The sequence below is a fragment of the Orbicella faveolata genome, unplaced genomic scaffold, assembly GCF_042242905.1.
Source record: "Orbicella faveolata isolate gen_17 unplaced genomic scaffold, um_ofav_v1 contig_47, whole genome shotgun sequence".
Classification (NCBI taxonomy): Eukaryota; Metazoa; Cnidaria; class Anthozoa; order Scleractinia; family Merulinidae; genus Orbicella; species Orbicella faveolata.
Window position 1 is genome coordinate 10531708 of NW_028301577.1, and position 22608 is coordinate 10554315.

At 41.3% G+C, this 22608-nt stretch overlaps 1 protein-coding gene across 1 annotated transcript; it reads left to right on the top strand.

The window, feature by feature from the left end:
• Nucleotides 1–12: 12 nt before the first annotated feature.
• Nucleotides 13–18914, top strand: LOC110048408 (endoplasmic reticulum aminopeptidase 2-like). The gene is made up of 20 exons (XM_089278972.1): nucleotides 13–1774; nucleotides 4053–4754; nucleotides 5537–5810; nucleotides 6461–6581; nucleotides 7126–7280; nucleotides 7871–7987; nucleotides 8404–8538; nucleotides 9059–9124; nucleotides 9734–9799; nucleotides 10737–10894; nucleotides 11338–11417; nucleotides 12035–12168; nucleotides 12250–12305; nucleotides 12749–12893; nucleotides 13261–13334; nucleotides 14184–14294; nucleotides 14449–14625; nucleotides 16643–16783; nucleotides 17086–17164; nucleotides 18171–18914. The coding sequence occupies exons 2-20, from the start codon at nucleotides 4081–4083 to the stop codon at nucleotides 18333–18335; spliced, it is 2928 nt and encodes a 975-aa protein (XP_089135098.1). The 5' UTR covers nucleotides 13–1774; nucleotides 4053–4080; the 3' UTR covers nucleotides 18336–18914.
• The last annotated feature ends 3694 nt before the right edge of the window (nucleotides 18915–22608 follow it).

A 22608-nucleotide genomic window follows, 5' to 3' on the forward strand; every position in this document is an offset into this window, starting at 1 on the left:
CTGCAAATTACAGACTGCAGACCAGGGGTATTAAAATAAAAACAGACTGGTTACAGCCTTCCATTTTCTGTTTCTCGTATTTTTCTTCGATCGTTAAACACGCGGAGAGAATCGCGAGAGAACTGGACACCGGCGCAAAACGGGAGACTTGAATGGGTATGGGGTGGGGACCGACCGTCCCGGTCTCCGCGTACCTCGCGCGTACCTCCGCGTACCTCGCGCTCGCTTCGCTCGCTTTTTCGCGTGCTTTGGAAAATAGAGAGGCTTTGAACAGCCTAGGGGTAAAGTGCCGACTGCAGACTGGAGACTTTTTAACTGAATCGTTTTACCATTTCTATTATCGAGGGCTAACCGTAAGCATGTTAACCGGAGAGTTATTCAGGCTAACCTGATTTATATCCAGCCTAACCGGAGCTCTATTCAGGCTAAACGGAGCGCAGATTTTCACTCCCCTTAGCCTGAATAACTTCTAGGTTAGTCTGTTTATGGTTAGAGCTTGATATTGGACACAACGCGATATACACTTAAAAAGCCTGCAATTTACAGTCTGCATTTTAACCATCGGTCTGCAGTCTGCGGTCTGCAGTCTGCGTTTTGCAAGACACTGACCGTAATAACGGTGAGGTGGGCCTTAGGGAAGGGGGACAGGGAACTTTGAATAGGAAAAATAGGGGTGTAGTATTTAAATGCGCCCATCACTAAAATTTTGTAGTCACTTGAAATCCGTCGATCAGTAGATGTTTTTTAATACAGAGTCTATGACTGACTCGTTGAAATCTCTCACCGTTAATAACGTGGAGCAAGTTTGTCGCATGCACCGGCTTTAAAGCACAGGCTGCCACAGGGAGCCCTCACATCAAACACGCACGATAAAGGTAGGTTGATTCATATTCTAAACGGATGTGAGGGCTCCCTGTGCGCTGCTTACGGCAAAGAAAATTCGCATGCAACCCTCATTACGTAACATCGTCTGACACTACCATCGTCATAAAATTTTGAGGCATCCTTACCTACGACATTTTTCAGTCGCACCGTAGATGACTATCCCAAGCATGTGGTAGGTTGGATTTTTAAGGCTGAAAAGATTCCATCAGTAGATCTTCGCAAGTTTGTGCATGTGGCAAAGTTGCGCCGTCGAATGGCGGTTCCTACACCTTTCCAAACTGTATTAACTTCTTACTAACCGAGCGCGAGGGCCGCACCGGGGCAGTATTGGCCCGAGGTGGTGGCAGTTAGTTAGGTTAGTACGTAGTTAACTATATGACAAAAAAATAAATAAATAAATAAATAAATAAATAAATAAATAACGGCTTGGAAACATGGAACGGTTCGTATGGCAAAATCCCGATCAAGGAAGAACCAATCAGAACGTTCAGATCTACCTAAAGACTACCTTGCAGTCTCCTTGCTATATAATAAAGGAATTTATACTGTTCAATATTAGGTTCATTCGTCTAATCAGTTTAATCTTTCTCAATATCATGTATGTCACTCTCGCCCCATGGGTGATTATTGAAAGGCCGCTGGATGGGGAGCCCTTGTTTGTTAGGGGCGCTTATTGGAAGAAGGGCGCTAAATCGAATTATTACGGTACGCTTGTCCATTTGTCGTTACCGCTGTCCACAGACGACGGGTAGCGGGCTTGAGACAATGTTTTGATGTGGTATAAATATTAGAATTTATGGTGTTGGGCCTAAAACCATGGCTATTTTGACCTTTTTAAAGACAGTGTAATGAGGGTTATAATCAGAAAAGACCTTAAGACGTTTTACAGGTGAGAGTAACAACATCTTTTTATAACTTGATCAAATGATTAACGTGTCTAATCTAAATTTTAGTCCGGGGCAACACGATCTAAGACGCGCTCAAACGCGTCGCAAAAACAGAAGTTGTACACTTCAACGTATGCGCTCGTAATTTGAGGAGCTGGTTTTCTGAACCTTTACCTGATAGCGCAATATTGAAATTTTATCCCGGAAGACTTTCTGGAAGGTCTTGTCGGATTTAACTGAAATCTACTTGGCAATGTGTCAGCGGAGAGCTTTCGTGGTGCCAACGGGTGTTACAGGTAGCTTATCAATTAGACACCATTCTATTACGAATACAAGCACCTGCTATGGCTGAGAATAGTTCCCCTATGAACATAGGAGGGCAGCTTCTCTTTTGAGTTTAAGGTAGCTCCATAGAGTATTTACGAACACCCTCCCTATAGAGCGCGAGTTAGAAAAGAAAACTTACTGAGTTAATTTATCTTAAAGTTTTCCCTGTAGAGATTTACCAGTATGGTTATTGTTAATTAACGCTTATTTTTTGGTTGTCAATTTTTGGATTAAGGCCGTTACCATGGCAACATCTCATCTAATGACAGGCAGATATATTCCTCAGTTTGGCCTAAACTCCTTAATATTTATACTTTCCTTCGGTGAAATTTTTTCACACTTTGCCACATCATGGAAATGATATTGCCTGACATTTTGAATTGGTAAAAAGACAAGGCTGTTCAGACAATTTTCCCAATATTTTGTAATTTGTGATTCTTCTAAATATATTAGATTAGCTCTGACAGATTTTAACAAAAATAGGGTATTTTATGGGAATTGTATGTGGTCCCAACAGAGCCAAATTTCAAGGAAAAAAATTCACCGAAGGAAACGCGAGAAAATTCACTGTCAGTTTCGCTTTTTGTGCTCATTTTGACGACCTTAAAATCGAAAAACACTGACGTTTTCCTTTGAGTGCGCGCAGGTAAACTTGAGCATTCGCCCCATGCACGCGTGCAATCGTAAAACTATAGGGAGCCACCTTAAACTTAGAAGGACCTCTTGACTTTCCTGACAATTGTAGTCTAGTCAGTTGACAAATCTGTTTAAAAAAAAAAACCGAAGAGTTGCCGGTTCTTACCGTCTAATCACGGCATGGCAAGAGTAAGTGCGAACACGACCCGAAGGTTGTGACGTCATCCTGACGTCACATCTATGCGTGCTGTAATAGCTAGGTTGCCTGGCACCCTCCCAGGCTAAAATCAATGTTGGCTTGAAGTCTCTTGAGGCGTAGGTTCTGGCGAAAACGATAAACATGGCCATCTTTCATAATCATATAATCTCGTATTTCAAATATGTCAAATACGTGCATCGTGTTTTTCCATGAAACTTTTACAGAAACATTACAACATCTACGAGTTTTGTTTGCCGGAAACAGATATTCTTGCAGTCTCTTTGAAATTTGAAATATAGTTTATTCGTCCTTTTGTTGCCTCGCTCACTCAATTCTAGATTTCTATGGTGACGACATCCTTTCCATTGGTATTAGCTTTTTAGTATCGTCTAAATGAACTCGCTAAACAGCTATTATTTATTTGAGGGAATTCGCAATTTCTACGAAAACATGGCTTGAGTCGAACTCGAGTTTCAGTGCACATGATACATCGAAGGTTAGTAGAAGGATTTTGTTCAAGTTATTGCATTTAACGCACAAGAAAACCATCTTATCCGTGAATTTCTTTGGCCATTCATCTGTTTTCCTGTACCACTTCGGCCAGATGATGTTGGAGGCGCGTTGGCCTCACGGTTAGTGCGCTCGACTCCGGATTGGATTGAGCGGTCCGGGTTCGAGCCCGAGTCGGGGACATTGTGGGACGGTGTTCTTGGACAAGACACTTTACTCTCACAGTGGCTCTCTCCACCCAGGAGTGTAAATGGGTGTCGGCGAATTTAATGCTGGGGGTAATCTGCGATGGACTAGCATCCCATCCAGGATGGAGTAGAAATACTCCTAATCGCTTCATGCTCAAGAATCCGGAGATAAGAGCCGGCCTGATGCTGGGGCTACTTGGCTCGTACTGATGCAGACTTAACCTTACTTTACTTCGGCGTCATCAACTATCACCTCATAGAAATCGCGCGCTCATATAAATCTAATTGTTAAATTATATTCAAATGATGCCAGTCCGAATCTCTTTACTAACTGCTAAAAAGGTTAGCGTGCAGTTTTCAATTAGGTTCATATCAAAACCTTAATGATTTCTCTTAGTTGTTTCTTCACTTGAATTTCAGATAAAATTCTCGAAAGATCAGAGCAGCCATGGAAACGGATGTCGGCGAATTCGAATCGAAGAAGACACGAAAGACCAATTTAAGGAGCAAAAATCTACTATCGCGTTATTCGCCCACGAAGAGTAAGCAAATCCACAAAATAATACTAAAATATTTAGTTTTCTTCATTTCGCTCATTTTCGCAGCGGCTCTCGTTGGTGTTCTAACAAAACACGATTTTCTACCCTACTTCACCGAGCATGCGCGAGAGTTGTCAAAACATCGCACCAGGGGAGAAGAGGTCGAGTTTCACTTCGTTCATAACATTGAGAAGTTCCCTCACAAAGATCTACGTCTTCCTAAGGACTTGAAACCGCTCAGTTACAAACTGGATTTGCGAGTGAATTTGACAACGCTCAAGTACAATGGAGTTGTAAAGATACAAATTGCTTGTGACCAAACAACTCGATATGTTATCCTTCACTGCGGAGATCTGGATGTAACCAACGTTTCCGTGACAACAGTAGAGAACAGCCGAGAGAAAGGAATGCTGCTCAAGAGAATCCTTGCTTTCAAGGAACACCAACAGCTCTGTATAGAGCTCAGAGACGCTCTTCGCAAAGAAGGATTTTATTACGTTACTTTGGAGTTTAAGTCCAAGATTTCCGACAGATTGGAAGGATTCTACAAGAGTTCGTACACTACTGAAACAGGGGTGAAAAGGTCCGTGGCTATCTGAATACATATTTCGTAAGCTTATTTATGTTTGTAAACTCCTACTATTGCTTCATAAATGTCGCGTAACATTTACCAAACAATCAGAGTCAATTAAGGTGCCCTCTCGATCAATCAAGTACAGCCGCCAAAGCCAGTCGTGATTCCTCCATGTTCGCGCACTTTTCGGAAATTCAGAGCGCCTCATAACAATTTGGCAAAAGAGGAAAAAAAAAATCTGGACATTTCTAGATACAAACTTCCTGGAAATTATTTTCGGAAATCTTTCTGTTTTGGAAATTCGTTTCGAATATTCAGGATTTCAGAGTTATTCTATACCGTTTTACCCAGTTGTAATGAAACGCCAACTGCCTAGCCTTCTTTGAAGACAAACGTTCGCACTTCTGTCGTCAAGGTATTTCCTATGGAGGCCCTTTTCGGGATACGGGATATTAACGGGATACAGGTTATTTTGGGGAAAAATTTATGGGGTGGGATATTTAGAGCAGATAAACTTGGATATCTAGTAGGAAAATTGTTAATTTTTGCTACTTAAATAAAAGGAATACAGGAATTTAAGCAAAAAATTAGTGGGATATGGGATACTGAGAGCCCCTTCTCCTCCCCCTAATGAGGCCTCGTTTTAGGCGACCTCTTTCGGTGGTCTATTGACTCCAACTGAGCGTTTCGAACAAATGGGAGACACCCACATCGTTTGTTTGTTTGTTTTAGTGTTTGCTCACTAACTTAATTATTAACTCCCGTATTCTTTCACGTTTTCTTTTCAACAGAACACTAGCTGTGTCTCATTTTGAGCCGGCTCACGCCAGGAAAGTGTTCCCCTGTTTCGACGAGCCCTCATTTAAAGCGTCCTTTACCATATCAATAACCCACGACCCTCAATATTATGCCCTCTCCAATATGCTCCGGGTCGGGCGCGTGACCAGGAAGGATGGACTTGTTGAGGAACACTTTGCCCGTAGCGTCAACATGAGCTCCTATCTTGTGGCTTTTGCAGTGCTGGACTTCAAATACAAAGAGAAGACGACCGGCTCGGGAGTATTGGTACGATTGTCAATGTAGTTGGGTTTGTTTGTTGGATATAGTGTATGCTTTAGTGATGGCTCTCCGGTCAGGGTTTTCTTGCGGCGACTTGTTCTTTTATTACAAAGCTCCGTTTTCATGATGGATTAGTGTGGACGTTTTCAAATTCCTCTGGCGTAGTGTGGACGGGGCGTTAAATGATAGCAGAAGAGATTACTGAATAAACAAGAAGGTGTGTGACATTTTTAGTGGGAGAGAAATTGTTAGAGTGCGCCTTGACCGCGATTGTTTTTTCAGTTCAAGTTAGGTCAATGGAGTCGTTCGTAATTAAGTACCAAAAATTCCGGAACTTTCGTGCATTTCGTTTCGGTCATTTTCTTGCAAAGTTTCTTGAAAATCCGAAAATTGTTAAATTTTAGAAATACAAATCATTCAAACGAAAACTCCGTAAATTCCAGGAGGAAAACCAAATGGAACGGAAATTCCCGGTAAGAAATTTTCGAAAATTTGGGCCTAAAACACGAGGGGCGCTTTCCATTCGACTGAAACCTCGTGAATTCCCGCACTGCAACCCCTAAACAAGTTCCCAGTGTGCAATTCCACAATCTTTTGAGACCGATTGATGATGTATGATGAGGGATCTTTAAACTTCTGTTCATTTTGGTCGGCAGGTTAGGGTCCATGCCCCACCCGATGATTACGACCGTTTGGAGTATGCCCTGGAGACCGGTGTGAAGGTGTTGTCTTATTACGAGAAGCTATTTGGAGAACCTTTTCCTCTTCCTAAACTTGGTAAGTAAGACATCATGTACATTTTTGTTTCCGTTTTGAACTGTAAATCTGGAAAGGATGTCTTCTTGTCGCCGTCTTTTAATAATTTGCGAGATCTTGCGAGCTGTAGCTTCGTTCTTAAAATCACGTATTGTCTCAGTGCTGTCACGTGTTGTGTCAGTGCTCTCGTGTTGTCTCAGTGTTGTCACGTGTTGTCTCAGTGTTGTCACGTGTTGTCTCAGTGTTGTCACGTGTTGTGTCAGTGCTGTCACGTATTGTCTCAGTGCTGTCACGTGTTGTCTCAGTGCTGTCACGTGTTGTCTCAGTGTTTTCACGTGTTGTGTCAGTGCTGTCACGTGTTGTGTCAGTGCTGTCACGTATTGTCTCAGTGCTGTCACGTGTTGTGTCAGTGCTCTCGTGTTGTCTCAGTGTTGTCACGTGTTGTGTCAGGCTGTCACGTGTTGTGTCAGTGCTGTCACGTGTTGTCTCAATGCTGTCACGTGTTGTCTCACGTGTTGTCTCAGTGCTGTGTTATTTAAAATCACGTGTTCTCCCTTGTTTCCAGATATGCTAGCTGTACCCGACTTTCTAATCGGTGCGATGGAGGAATGGGGACTGGTGATGTTCCGGCGATCTTATCTTGTGTACGATGAGCAGTTTTGTTCAACTGATGTCAAACTAGCGATGACCAAAGTCATAGCACACGAGCTGGCTCATCAGGTGATCTATGCTGCCAATCATCTTGCCAAGATGGTCAGTAATATAATATTTCAAACTACTGTAAAACTCACAGCACCATCTGAGAGTATGATGCGATAGCGTTGGTGCGAACGGTCGCACACTAAGTAGACTACAAGTAGTGCCTCTTTCGCTTAGTCTGTCGTGCGTGAAGCCAAAGGATACGCGCGCTCCTCGCCCCCAGGATTTCGCGCGGCCATTTTTTTCTCGCGGTTTTCTTTCGCGTCACGCACGACGGACTAAGTGAAAGAGTTTTCTTTCGCGTCACGCACGACGGACTAAGCCAAAGAGGGACTACTCGTGGTTTACACGCTAAGGTTTCGTCCACAGGCTCGAGAGTTAGAAGCACCTTTTACGGCGTAACAAACAGTACCATTAGTGCATGAGGATGGGGCCACCGCGCCTCCCTCCACACGAATGAACTGCTCAATAACTTTTATTTAAATAATCACACCATAAACTTATCATCCAATGATTTGAGAGTTAGCGCCACATTAAAATACATGTAATAAGAGTAAAGTACAGGTCTTTGATCAAGAAAATACGTTACGACATATCGTTGTTTGTTTCAGTGGTTCGGGAACCTGGTAACAATGAGATGGTGGAACGACCTGTGGCTGAACGAGGGATTCGCCATCTTTGTCGAGGATGAATTTGGAGCTAATCATGTATTAGATGGCTGGAACATGGTAATAACACCACCAGTCTATACAATTCATGCAGCGCTAATAGATTGGCTGGGTTTTTTACAGAAGAGACACATAATGCGTCCACACGTAATAATTACGCGTCTGCGAGAATATAGGTCTTGTGTGAAGGATATTGAGGCTGAAATTGACGAAATCTAAAGAATATGTTAAGAACATTCCAAAGCCGGCGCTTATCTCCAGTTTCTGTGGCACGAAGCGACTAGGAGTATTGTTACTCCCCCTGGATGGGACGCTAGTCCATCGCAGGGTTACCCCCAGCACTAAGTTCGCCGGTACTCATTTGTACACCTGGGTAGAGAGAGGCATTGTATGAGTTAAGTGTCTTGCCCAAGAACACAACACAATGTCCCCGGCTAGGGCTAGATGGAGTTTAACTGACAGCTTATTTTTTTCAGCGGGAACCAGTTGTATCTACCAGCTGGCAGTCTGCTTTGCAAGCTGATTCCGCTCGGTCATCTCATCCAATCAGCGTCAAGGTTCAAAGACCAGAAGAGATTGACGACATATTTGACACCATCTCTTATCAGAAGGTGAACAGGCCATTAGGGCATGCGTTTAGCGGAAGGAGTGGGTAGGGGGTGGGTAGTCAGGCATAATTTCTTCCACTATTTACTGAACCAGCATGCTTTCACTGCGAAGGTGCTAAGTAACATAATGACGTTAGAAGTTGGTGCTGTACTTCTGATTGGATGAGAAAAGTCCGTCTGTTCATTTTCTGCAACTTTGAACTAGAAAAACAGTACTTGTTTCCGGACTGAGTTTTCTATTCATTATCGGTAGGAACCATTGCGGTTTCGTACCGGATTTTTGGAGTAATGAATAACAGAAGGAAAAAAGCGATGGAACATTGAGGGGCGATGACATAATGAAGTGACGACATTTGATTAGCGATAACGATGATGATTACATAGTGAAGTGCGGATTTTTGATTGGCGATAACGACAACACTTCAACTAGACCATATCACACAGTCAATCATCACATATAAAAAAAGTGTACATTTCTTTTTCTGTTTCTGTATAAAAAACGTAGTTAATTTATTTTGTATAGGGAGCCATGATTCTTCGTATGTTGATGAACTTTCTTGGTGAGGAGAAATTCTTGAATGGAATCAAGGTACTATCAGATAGTCCTTAAGGTGGCTTACTACAGTTTTGATGGATTATAATAGCCCAAATTCTAACTCTTTTGAAAAATGTTCCCAGATGTTTTTTTCCTTCTCTATTTACTGTTTACTTAAGTCTTTTACCATTCTATGTGAAACTTGAACAATTAAACGTCAACAAATGGCCAAAATGAACGACCCAGTTCCCCAGAAGAGACTGGGCAGTAGTAGGTTAAATCACGTTTTTCTCAAAATCTACCCGTATGACCCCACCTCAAAATTTCAGGAATAAGAAGATGGCTCTGATTTAACATTCATGCAGAGCAAAATAAAAATCTGTAAAACTAAGAAAATTTGAAATAAAAAAAAGCTCAAAATCTGTCTTACAGATTTTTATTTATATAAGCCACCTTAATTTAGTTGCGGCTGTAATAAATCAGATCAGATTTCCAAATTTAGTTTTTGTTGAAGTAGAAAGTGACTACGAGCGAAAGTTCAACGAGAAAGGAATCTTCACAATCGAGCCGCGGACATCTAATAATAGTTTGCGGGCAACATAACGCTATTTTTCAAAGTAAAGCGCAATTGATCGATTTTTTTGTGTGTGTGTTCGTCCGCAGTGCTACATTCAAACTTTCAAATACGGGAATGCTGATGCAGAGGAATTGTGGGATGCCATAGGCGAGGTAGGAATCTTAGTAACTGATTGTGCTTTTACAAAAAGAATATTATTGACTAACTGAAATAATCACTCGACAATTCTGTTGAAGGAGCTACGTCACGGTCTGCGCATATTGAAAAGTTTAGCCTCAATTTTTCAAAGTTGTCGTTTGTAATCCGTGTTAATCTTCTCCATCCTTAGCCATCCTTGTTCCTTTATGGTTTATCATTATCTCTTTGGTGTTTTTCTATCTTATTAAACTGTTATTTTCAGGTTTCCTACCATTTAAAGGCTATTTTGTTTGTGGCCAAAATAACTCAAAATACCATGACTGAGCCCCTTTAAACTGAGTTCCTTTTTAGTTAACCCTTCATATAAGTGGGAAGGAGACAAGGGGCGGGGACTGTGCTAAAGACGGGAGAAGAGAGGGCAGAAATGGGGGGTTCTCAATGCGACTGGGAACAAGGAGCTATGTCTGTAATAAAAGGCACACATCAGGACAAACTTCAATTGAGATTGTATTTGTAATACCATTCACTAACAAGAGCACGTTCAAGAAGATCTCGACGTTGAGTACAATGGTCGGTTAGTGGGGGGGGGGGGGGGAGGGTAGAGTCAGGCAAAAGTCATCTGACACGCTTGGTCTCAGTCTTCAACAATGTCACGGTACATAATATTGAGACATTTTTGTGGTGTTCTAAGTTCCCTTGAAATTGAAGGAAACACGAACAGTTAGTCTAACTTATAGCAAGAGGAAAAAGAATGGTTAGGACTGGGAAAGATCGAATTGAGACGGATTACGAACCATTAACAAATGCTACATTTTTCAACAGGGGCTAACCGCAACTTGTTCTCACAATAGATCTGATACTGCATTTTAGTATTAGTCGTGATATCACCAAGACTTTAAGGATATCACTTAATATTTTGTTTGTTTTTTAAATATTTGTCTGCTTCCCAAGGCAAATGGAAATATCGACGTAAAAGGATTAATGAAAGTTTGGACAGATCAGAAAGGATTTCCCATCGTTAACATACGAAAGCAGGGAGGCGTGTTTCACGTTGAACAAGAAGACGTCCTTGAGGATTTAAAAAAAGAAAATAAACAAGCAGAGAACAGGTAACCAAGAGTGAAGTAACCATGGTTTCTTTCCCCTTCGGGTACTAAATTTTCGCGCGTAAATTATAACCAATCACAGGTACAATACGGATCTCTGAAGACCTATGTCATCAGAGTGAGATTTTTCGATTCCAGTCTCCGACATCTCTCGAGCGCAGGAAAAATTGAGCCCGCGGAGAGAAATTTCTGTTCGCTCGGACTAATCAAAATCTTGGTATACACATCTTTTACGCGTCGACAGATAGGGAGAGCACTCTTTGGACGAGCTTACATTGCGGCTCGAACGCCTTTTGACAGGTCCGTAACAGCTCTCAAAAACTAAGTTAAAAAACTCCCGCCTGTCGCGATAGTAAGATGTGTTTGTAGCTAGCATATAGCGGTGGTGATCTTTGTGGTATCATTTTTGTATAAACATGATATCTTTTGTTGAAATGTGCTCTTAGGCAGAAGTGGTCAATTCCCTTGTCTTACGTCACACAGTCCCATCAAACACCGCGGTGGGTTTCAATATCACCAACCTACAGTAAGTATGGAAAGTTTTCTCCAGTTGAATTTGTCACTTCCGAGTTGCCTTTTGCCTCTGTGTCAAAGCGAGTCTTCGTTTGAGACTATTCGTATAAAAATGTATTCCACCTACATGTTCATTTTCATGCAAATCAAACTCATTTTCATTTGAAAGGTTTTGCACGGACTCGTTTTGAAACAGAGGCACACGGTAGAGCAAATAAAAATGCCATTTAGATGGACCAACTTTATTACCTAACGGAAATCTGATCACTAAAGTGAGAATCGTAGATTAAACTTTGATCTGTGCTTTCATGTGACATTTTTAAGTATGTAACACAATGCAGTGGACAAACGGCCGGGATCAATATGGCCGAAGATACTTGCTACCGGGAAAGAAATAAAAATTCCAGTATGCAAATCCTTGAGAAAACTGATGTATAAGCATGACGGGAATGTCTTTCGATTTCTGTTCTGCTGTATCCAAGGACAGCGTCCACTTTGTGAATATTGGCGCTGCTACTATATATACCGCCAGCTATCTTGGCAACTAAGCACTACAATCCAAGTAAATATTTGAAAGATCATAAGCACTACAATGTCTGGCAATTCAGTCATTTCTGAGTCTCTGTTTAGAATCGTACCCGCTAAAAGACGCCTCCACAGATGGTTGGATAATGGCTAACGTCAACGCCACAGGCTTTTTCATGGTAAACTATGACGAGGAAAACTGGAAAAAGCTTTCAGCGCAGCTCAGAGAAGATCATCAGGTAACTTACTGCTGTTTTCCAGGTAAGAAGGTTTTATTAGCATCATGCTCTCTTAAATTAAAAACGTTGTGCCTTTTACAGGTATTCAGTCCGTCTGACCGAGCTGGTTTGATTCACGACGTTTTTACACTTTCTTGGTGAGTAATTGAATGGGCTCGCCCTTAGTGTAATATGGTTTTTAGTTTTATGTCTGATTGGCTTAGGAGGAGACTGGAGTATTGAAAACCAATTCTCTGTAGGAAAAAGAATGGCGACTGGTATATTTACCCATCAATCTTAGCGCAAGAAAACGTTAACAACGCTCAAAAACAACGTACAGAAAAGTTCATTTTCAAGTCTAGCACAGGGACAAATGTTCCAAAAATATGGCTTTCCTTGTACTTTATGGGCTGTGTAAGGTTCGCATGTTATTGTGTTGAATTAACAGCCTACGGGGGATCACAGAGTACAATGAAGCGAAATAAAAGCAATCCCAGATTACTTTCAACACCCAATTGAAAACTGATTTAAAGCTCAATCCCCTGTGCCGGTATAAATCGCTACTTAACAACGAAGTCCTGCTTTTTATTTTGTTTTCTAGTCGAGGCTTACTAGATCCAGTCCTTGCCCTGAATTTGTCGACGTACCTGATACGAGAGCAACACCAAGTTCCCTGGTCTGTGGCGAGACACGTGTCCAAGTGTCTCACGGGAGTATTTAGTAAACCTCACAAGCTGTTGTACAAGGTACACACAACCGTCTCATAAGGTTTTTTTTTACCGTCGGTTGCAGACACTAATTAGTTCTATTAAGCCCAGGTTCTAACATGTGTTGACGTTTTCTAGCTCTAGTCTTGATCGCTGAATTTGAGGAGTGAAACGTTAGAAGCAATGTCAGACGGGTTCATGCGTGTGATAAATAATGGAAAGATGGTAAATGTTCAGCTCGAAGAATACATGATAGGGATAAAATGTTCATTTGTCATGAACGTGGTATAAAGAAAGATAACATTGGCAAAAAAAATAGTTGAAATGCTATTATATTGCTATCCCTGAGGTAGACGGCTAGAGGCAGAAGATTAAAATCCATTTCACTTGATGAATTGTGTTTCAGCAATTCTTGTGGCACCTTCAGGATCATCTTATTGACTTGGTCGGCGCGGAGGACACTGGGACTGACCAGGAAAGGTGCGTCACTATCACGTGATAAGAACAGGCCATTTCCGAGTTACCTTGAGCCTCTGTTTCAAAACGAGTCCTCGTGTAAAACCTTTCATATGAAAATGAGATTGATGTACACGACAGATGAACCTCTAGGCGGAACACATTTTCGTATGAATGGTTTCGCAAAAAGACTCGTTTGGGGCAAAAGCCAACTCGGAAATTTTAATGGTCGGGTTATCATTTTATCGTTCAGCTGTCTAAGGTTTATTTGGTTGTTCAAACGTCAACAAACATTTTATTATTTGAACAGCACATTTTGCAAAACAACATGTCTAGCTAGTAGAATAGTCGAGCGTGTTAGTCCAGTCTAGCTTGCAACTAATTTCCTACCCAGTTCTCGCGCTGTTTTGCACTGGGTTCAAGGTTACCTGGCAACCGTTTTATGGTACTTCACGCAAGCGCTTAAATAGGAGCACTACGCGACGTCCCAATGAACGACTGCAAAGGACAGTATGTTAATATCACGAGGAAAGCGTGTGAAAAAGTGAGACACTTAAGCGATCGTTGCGTTCCCCGTTAATTATTTTCGCAGTAGTGCCGGACCAGCTGAAAACGTCTTCATAAAAGTCAATATATTTACGAGCAGACAGCTGATGTCAATAAAGAAAAGTTATCAACAGGGATATGTCTCACAAAATTAACTGGACAGAAATTTAAGGCAGTCAGCTAAGGGAGTTGAGAAGAAACGAGCTTTTGAACTTGGGTCTTCGAGCTTGAGTTTTAAAAACAAACCTTGAAAATTGCCTTTCTTTGTCTGCAAAAAAACGTTTGACCTGTTGATGTCTTAGCTAAAAGTGTTACTGTTTTTCTCAGGTATTTTAGATATGATGTGCTCTCTGAAGCCATGAAAAGCGGTCAGAGAAAAGACATCAATGAAAGATTCGTTCGTTTGTTTAACGAACTGAGAAACACCTCTCTTGGAAGGTAAATATTATTTTACACTAAGTTATAAACTCTGTTTCGCTGCCTTTCAGTTGATTGAATGCTTGATTAATTGAAATTGTGGGACATTTTTTTTCTTTGGTTTTTAAAACACGTTCAGATCAATATATTCCCTTTCTTTACTTCCTCTCCTCAGTCTCCCGGGTGTGGGTGCCAACTTCCGGAACCTGGCTTTCTCATTCGGAGTCAACAAGGCAAGCGAGGGAGACTGGGACTACCTCTGGTCTGTTTACCAACACTCTCCTTTTGACACAGACAGGAAGTTCTTGATGAATGTTATTACGTCATTCAATACAGACAGCCTCAGATCCAGGTATTAAATCATATCTTGATCTTCAGCTTATACAGAGTTCTCGATTCACCGAGCAATCTGTAGTTTGTCCACAGACCCTCTATTTTGTCTTGAGTTCGTCGAGATCGCAAGCATAGCAAAATATTAACCCGGTGGGTGGGATATGAACGAGCCAAAACGCAAGAGGGTGGGACTGGGGACGCGCGCTCGGAGAAAAATAATTCGTAGCAAAAAACTAAACGTCTGTGGATAGACATAGCAATCCGTTCCCGGTTGTTCAAAGAATGGAAAACGCTATCCGCTGGTTGAAACACTATCGGATAGCGTTCTTACGGAACGTTTATCGGGAAGGGAATACACGAAGCGAAGTGGGATTAGTGAGGGCAAGGTGGGAAGCGGGTTCACATAGCGGAATGGGAAAGTCAAGGAGGGGAAATTCAAAGTGGGGGATACCCGGGATAAATATAGCCAAGCAATTTTGAATGACATCGTTACAGTAAATCTGAATTTGTAAGATACGCAATCCGTGACATACAAAGAGGGATAGTTGCACATTTGATTATTCAATAAGAGTTACAAATAATCATGGGTCAACTTTGGGTCAACAAATAATCATGGGTCAACAATCAAGGGTCAACTTTTACTCGGCCTACAGGGGCTACATTTTCACATACAAACACTTGATAAAGTTGCCTCAGGGGGAGGGTTATCTCGGATACCCGAGACCATATAAATGGGACCTGTACTTGTGTTGCCTCAAAGAACACCCCACGATTTTCAAAGGGGAAGGTCCTTAAACAGGACCTTAACTTAGGGCAGCTTCAATGGCAGATTCCCTCTGATGGCTCGGATTTGAATAATTGATTTAATTACTTTTAAAGAGGACTAGAACTCAAAAATCTTGTTCAAATTTCGATCCAGCGAGACATAAGCTTCCATGCCGTGAATCAAGATTTACTGGGCGTTTTAAAAGCACTCACCAAAGAAAGAGACTGATGACCCCAAAGTACCAATATATATGTACTCAGTGTACTGTATCTAACTGAAAACAACAATCTTCAACGAGAGATGAGGGAATGTGGGATACTGACCTTCAGCATGCGATCCAGCTTGTCTCTTCTACCAATACATGTGAGCCACGAGCAACAAAAGCTCTGGTGACAGCGACTTTCGGAGCTAAACGGCTTCTGTTAATTATGTTCCTGTAGTACACAATGCAAACTATGGCCAGCAATACTTCATCCAGGTTGTTGTTAACATTATAGGCTATTGCACATATTGTTATCACTAAATCACGAACAACAAGAACCAAAAGTCGGAACAACACCAGTTTTGCGAATGTGTAAAATTCGCCCGACGATGACCAAAGGCTCTCCGTTATTTTGCTTCAAAACAATAATAAAATTTTCTCTTTTCCCGAAGTTTTTGCTAAAGAAGTCGAAGTAATGTGTCTGCAACATCTTTCCATCCTCAATATAAAATGAAACGAAACTGATGGTTTACAAATAGAGGGAAATCGTGAGTAATCGAAACGCCATTTTCTCGCTTTGTGAAACGAGCCGCGAAGCGCAGTTTAAACCGGATTTGACGTCATTTTTTGTTGGATGATGCCTATACGAAAATTTCAGGAGTCTTCTGCCCCGCCCCTGGTGACATAGCATGGATTCTGACTTATAGGTATGCAATGCGTGCAGATTACTATTTGACTGCTTTACGTAAACCTATCCTCAGGTGATGCTGTGGAAGCGATAATTCTGTTACGCCACTTCCTATTAAACTTCAGTCTTCAGTCTACTACTTAGACTCTTTGATCACGAGCCCATCGCCCCTGCTTTGATCGACTACCAACGCCATGGTTTTATATGCAGATTAATAGAAACCAACAGAGTTTTGAAAAACACTCTTCGTATATGTGCACAACCCACTCAGGAAAATCTCGTTCCCAGATATTTACCTACCGTCTTAGAGAGAAAGGCCATGGAAACGAGAATCTGCGAGCCAATCAGGGTTTCTTACTGACTATTGTTTTCTTCGACAGAAATCTGCTCTACAGTTTGGACGAAAACAAAGTTCGGCCCCAGGACAGCTTGTATTGGATAGAGATGGTTAACAAGGGAAGTGGAAAGACAGACGCCAGCTGGGATTTTATCGTCAAACATTGGAAAAATATTGCAAGAAGGTGAAGAGAAAAACCAATAGTTAAATCCACCGTTGGATGTTTAACATCACACTATTTCTCTTTAGCAAGGTGTATAAACTGCGCAATGTTTTGCAAAGTATCAAACCCGAGTTGGATGGGATGGGTGGGTGGTATTAGGTTGAGGGTTCTTAGCAAATGAGTTTTGATGAGGGTCTTTCTCTCTTGCATGCTACTGAAATGACAAAGGGTTTTTGAAGCAGGATATATTCCTGAAGATATGAATACAGGCATTTTTGTTTGCTGCGTGTTTACAATTAAGAGATGTTCTTGTTCTCACCTAGATATGGGGGAAGTTACAAGCTTGGCAATCTTGTTAAAGCAGTGGCTGGAAGTTTTCACACGACAGACCAGCTGAAAATGGCAAGTACATCGAACTGTTTTCTCTCTTGTTGAGGAGTTAACTTTTTTATTCAAAAGCTGCTGAGGTTTTCTGAAACTTAAGAGCACTCTTAAGCTTAAATTTCATTATTTAAAGCATGCAAGAAATGGAAATTCGTGCAAGAAACAGAAATTCGTAAAAGAAATGAATTTATAATTACATGTATTTGCGCTAGCAAAAATTAGCATGAAAGCTCAGGCCATTAACTTTTTTATCGAGCAAAAGAGTCTTTTACGAAAGCCCTAGGTTCAGGATCAACATTTAAGTTTCTGATCACGTTAAGGAATTGTCCCAATTGTTACTGTCAGAAATATATAGAGAAACGAAGAAGAATTTGAAGTTTGACTGCAATAGAAAAAGGCTGGTTGTGGTCCGTCTAATAGTGTGCATCACGTTACAATGTTAGAGACTGGAGCCAATCTTCGGTGCGTTGCAAATGTATAAGACTCGTGAAAGATTACAATATTCTGACTTACTATACGGCTAGCTCCGTGAGCGGGCAAGGTGAACCGAATCCTGCGCTGTGATGGCTACCCGATGGCGCTATTTTGCCCGCTCGGAATTACCCGCTGTGTCCCGATAATCGAGCCAATATCAAGCCATCTTGACCTCACGCTTGGTCAAGAAGGAGACAGGGTGGCCGAGTGGCCGAGTGGTCGAGTGGTTTAGGGCACTAGTGTTGTAATCCGGAGGTCCCGGGTTCAAGGTCTCCACCCTGCCACAAGCGGGATTTGTTTCTCGGTAGTCCCGAGTTCAAATCCTCGGTCACGCTTTGTAAATAGCCAACTGGTTTGCCTCCTGCCAGTTGGGATTTTTAACTATGTTACGTTTATTTGAAATATTTGTTTCCTTTATTTCAGTGGCATGCCTGTAAACTAGCTAAGCTTAGTGCTTGTATAGCTAAGTGCATGAACACTATAAATAAGATTTACATTTACATTTTACATTACATTAACCCCAATGTCACGGTACAATTCATCTCGGCAGGTTAAGAGACTCTTCCACTCCTTGACTCCGGGAGAAATCGCCCTCAGAGCACAAAGCAAAACCCTGGAAAACATACAGCGTAACATAGCTGGTAAACCCGCGCAACTAAAGACAAGCGAGGCCAAGATGGTCAAATGGATAAAGGAATACAATCGATGCTCGTGAAGGGACGTGTGAGGACTGGGCTTTAGTTTCCTTTTATGGTACGCACTCCTTGGACATGTAGCAGACCTATCAAAATGCAGCTGTGGCGAGGACCACAGCGTCTTGTCCTGTCAGGGGAGGTGTATATACATACTAACTTACGAGAGGTGCCAAGCGTTGTTTTATAGCGAATACCTTGTTTATTAAAACTCAGCGAGGACCACAAATTGGCGCCCCATTACTGAAGGTTTCTTTGTGAATTGGACAATGGCTTAGTGACCTTGCAGAGCTCCTGTTACTGGATGTACAGTAGTGTGGTACACATCATGCCTCAGTAGTGTTTCCTTGTGAGGGTTGATCTCTTGTGTATGGTCAGGACCCATGGCTGAGTGTCCCCAGCCCTACTGGACACTTCAGATCTAGTTTAGTATAGGGTTTGTATCTTGTGCCCAAAAACAGGGGCAGGAGTTGTCATTATTGTAGGACGATCGACGTCAAATTCTACGTCGTCATTAGAGAAAAAGATATTGAAGGAGGAAACACTTACAAGTGTAATAAATCAGTTTTTCTTCATTTGTAAATAAAACATATTTTTATCAATCTTTCAGTGTAGCGACAAGTTCGAGGATTGGGTATCTTTTCCTCAGGATTCAATGCTCTCTCTTCTTGCAATTTTCTCCACTTCGAAAACTTTAAGCATCAAGTCTCCTGTCTATAGCGGATATTGTAAAGATACTATTTCTTCGTGTGTCTATACAGTGTAATCTTCAGTTTGATGCTGTAAAACGAAAGCTAAGAGCATATCACATGCAGTTTGTGTAAAGGAAAAACGCATTGATTCATTCGTTCTCTCGTTCGTTTATCACCCCACTTTGTATCTCCCCAGCTGAAACGTCAGTGGAAACGTCGCTATTTACACTCCAAGGTGACTCTACCGTGAAACACGCGAACAAACGTTCATCATTTACCACGATGAACAATGACCCCATCCTTATCACGACTAAAGCCGTATAGTTTGTTGTGCCCTCCACGAATTACCATCTGTGTTTTTTTCTTGTGACCATTCGTCGAGATTTACGATGAAGGTCAACAATAATCCGATCACCCACTACAACTCGTAACATACCATCGCAATCAAGAGTTTAAAATGGATTGGATAAAAATGTTCCTTTATAATACGCAGGTTTATGCTAAAATCACTGATATGGAAAGACATTATTGTTTACGGGGGGTTTATTGACTGAATTGAGAGTTAAGAGCTGTAAGATAGAGGTTGTTTTATTTCTGTCATTGACCTTTAGTTTTCTAATTCAATACAGACATATATTTAATGCAGATTTATTAAACACAAAATTTCCTTTAGTTCTACCGTTGCAGCAACCTCATGACCAGTTCCATGACATCCGTCAATATTGATCAATTAATGCCAGCCGAGAGTTCGAACGGGGCGTGTCCTTCCCTTTGATGGGCTCGCTATGCACAACTACCGAGACCTAATGGTGCTATTCTTGCATGGCAAATGGACATCAATTAGCACACAGCTTGAAATATATTTTCAAACCCAATGTCCAATCACTATCTCAGTTATATCTAACTAAAGATATTTTCTCTTGCTAAATATAGATCTGAACGGAATCTTTGAAGTTGAAGGGAAGCCCTCAGCCATTGATCTCTTGTAGAGTTAATTAATCATCGACCGACTTGCAACATAAAAAAGCCATTAGAGCAAATTTAAACTGAAGTTACAGTCAGTTCGTTGTGTAACAATTTAAATTCAATCGTCCATGATGGCTTGCTCGGGGATTCCTGTTGATACTCAAACAAAGGAGAAACAGCCTAAAAATCGAAAGAATTACAAACACCAGGGAAGTGTAACGTAAACACACTTAAAGGACGTTCGCGCAAAAATATTTTGCTATCTTTTATTGCGGTCAGTTAAGGTGTTTCCTTTGTCAGACATGTAAAAAACAGGGTCACGGACTTCTTTTCGGAGATAAACTTCACTTTACTTTTGCCATGACCCCCTGTGGGTAATAGACTGGAGGTAAGGTGGGAGCAAAAATATCCTCATTTGAAAAATTTGCGAAGGCGACAAATCATTATCTCGATGAGTCATCAAAGGCAAACTATCGTAGTCATATTTCGTGTAAGTGCGTTTGTTTCGTTAACAATTCGAAATGTGTCAATGTTTTGATCAAATGTAACCCTAAAGACACATTTGAAGCAGTTGTACAGTGGAATTCGACGGTACGTGGGGCAAAAATTTCAAACTTGCAATTAATGGATTTCGTTTTTCATTATTTGCAAAACGCACTGGAGAACAGCAGAGAAAGTGATCTATCGGAAGAAAAATAGGGGTCAAGATCGCTAAATCCACGCCATGTTATAGCAATGGCCACTAACACTATTGTTTATTTCACTCCTTCGCGCGCGTGCTCGATTTAGGACATGCGTGTGAGTTACGTGCGCAGTAAGATTGCGCACAAATAATGAGCTACTTCACAGATTTCGCATCTTGAGAATGTTTCAACTCAAAATTTTTAAATGTTATCAGGAGAACCATTTGTACTCCGTTTCGGTCCTCCTGAGTCTTAAACATGAAGTCCTTATTAAGTTCCTTGTCAACTCTTCGAAGATTTTCTGCCCCAGCAAACTTTAGATAGCTTGACAGCTCCATTAACGAAGTTATGTAACCGGAAAGGTCTGTTTTCTTTAGCCTCGCATAATTTACCCTAGTATAGGTCTTTCCTTGAAATACCACAATATTTTTCAAAATACAGGTTAACCCTCGTGTTCAGGATGCAAATATTTTCCATGTCCTTCGTTCCCAGCACGAACTGCACGTGCCATGCAACAAACCTTCAAAAAATGAAATTTGCATAACGTACCAGTGCACCGTGATTGGTTTTTCCTGTGTTTGTAGTTAATCTGTAACCCAGTTTCCATTGGCCTCAGAAGTAAGATCGTGGTTTTAGGTTTCTTTAGTTCGAGAACTTGCTGCACTCAAACGCAAGTTGGCTTCAGGGACTATTAATTGCTTTGTCCTATTGGTACAATGAGACTGAACAACCACTACGTCCATGCTAAAACTGTACATTGAAGAGTATTATGGTGTTTTTAGGAAAGGCCTATGAATTGTTGCCTGGGGCCCGTTTCTCCAAGGTCCCAAGAAGTTTTCGCACCCGGAAAGCCGTAGCAAAATCTCAAACCTTACGATTACAGAGCCGTTTTATTCACATATTCTTAATATGAACAGAGGTTCTCTTCACACAAGAAGTTTCAGGCGTATACACTTCTCCGTTTTTAGATACAGGTGAACTAAAAATGGCTTTACGGGCCCGAAAAGTTTCCGGGGCTTTCGAGAAACGGGCCCCAGGCCCCTGTTTGTTAACGGCTGGATAACGCTATCCACCGGATAAATCTCTATCCAGCGAATAAGTGCTAATAAAACTAACCACGCTATCATCTCTGTAGAATTATGCTGAATGCTATGCGCAACCGTCTGAACTGTTGGAAAGACCAGAACAGACGGAAACAAATTCAGGTAGTGGCAAAAGTTTTTATAAGACACGAACGGTTTAGAACATCTTAAATTAAGGCATTCTAAAACTCTAAACCTTAAAACACACCATGTTTGATTTAATAATTACGGGATATTTTTGTTCCGATCAAAAGATCGACTGCTGTGTTGAGTTTGTTATGTAACACACCCCAACAAGAGGCTATCGAAACCTATTAACGAATTTTAACATCTCGTGCATTTACTGCCTACCTTTGAACTATGCTCTCCTGGGTCGCTTATATCTTCTATCGACTTCTAAATTCTCCTAACTGTATCGATATAATATCAAGCAGTTAGGTAATGAGAATAAAGGAAGTCATCAAAAGGCACAAATTGTCTTGATCTACCAACTGTTTCTCAAAACGAACAGTATAAGGAATGTGTGAGAGTCGGTACGGAGAATTGATAATTTTTAGCTTGGAACTGCAAGTGACAATGAGGTAGGAACACCTTTAGGCTCACAGCAGGTTCATTACCACTTAATGGCAGCAATATTTTAGTGATTATGTAATAAAAATGCTGTGACGTTCTCTTAAAATGAAAGTGTGTTCACGATATTTTAAGTCAGTTATTTTTATGATGTACAAAATCAGGGGCACCCAACGACGACAGTTTCTCAAATACTTTAAAACGCGGTTTAGGCTATCGGAGTGCTTTTAAAGCTCTGTAGATTAAATTTTAGGCTGTGCTGTAAAATTTTGTCCGTTTGGTCATTTTTGGGGAACTTGAGTC

Coding starts and splice junctions, on each gene's coding strand:
- LOC110048408 (XM_089278972.1), top strand. CDS start 4,081: ATGGAAACGGATGTCGGCGAATTCGAATCGAAGAAGACACGAAAGACC. Junction 4,755..5,536: donor ACTGAAACAGGGGTGAAAAG/GTCCGTGGCTAT, acceptor TCTTTTCAACAG/AACACTAGCTGTGTCTCATT. Junction 7,281..7,870: donor CACACGAGCTGGCTCATCAG/GTGATCTATGCT, acceptor TGTTTGTTTCAG/TGGTTCGGGAACCTGGTAAC.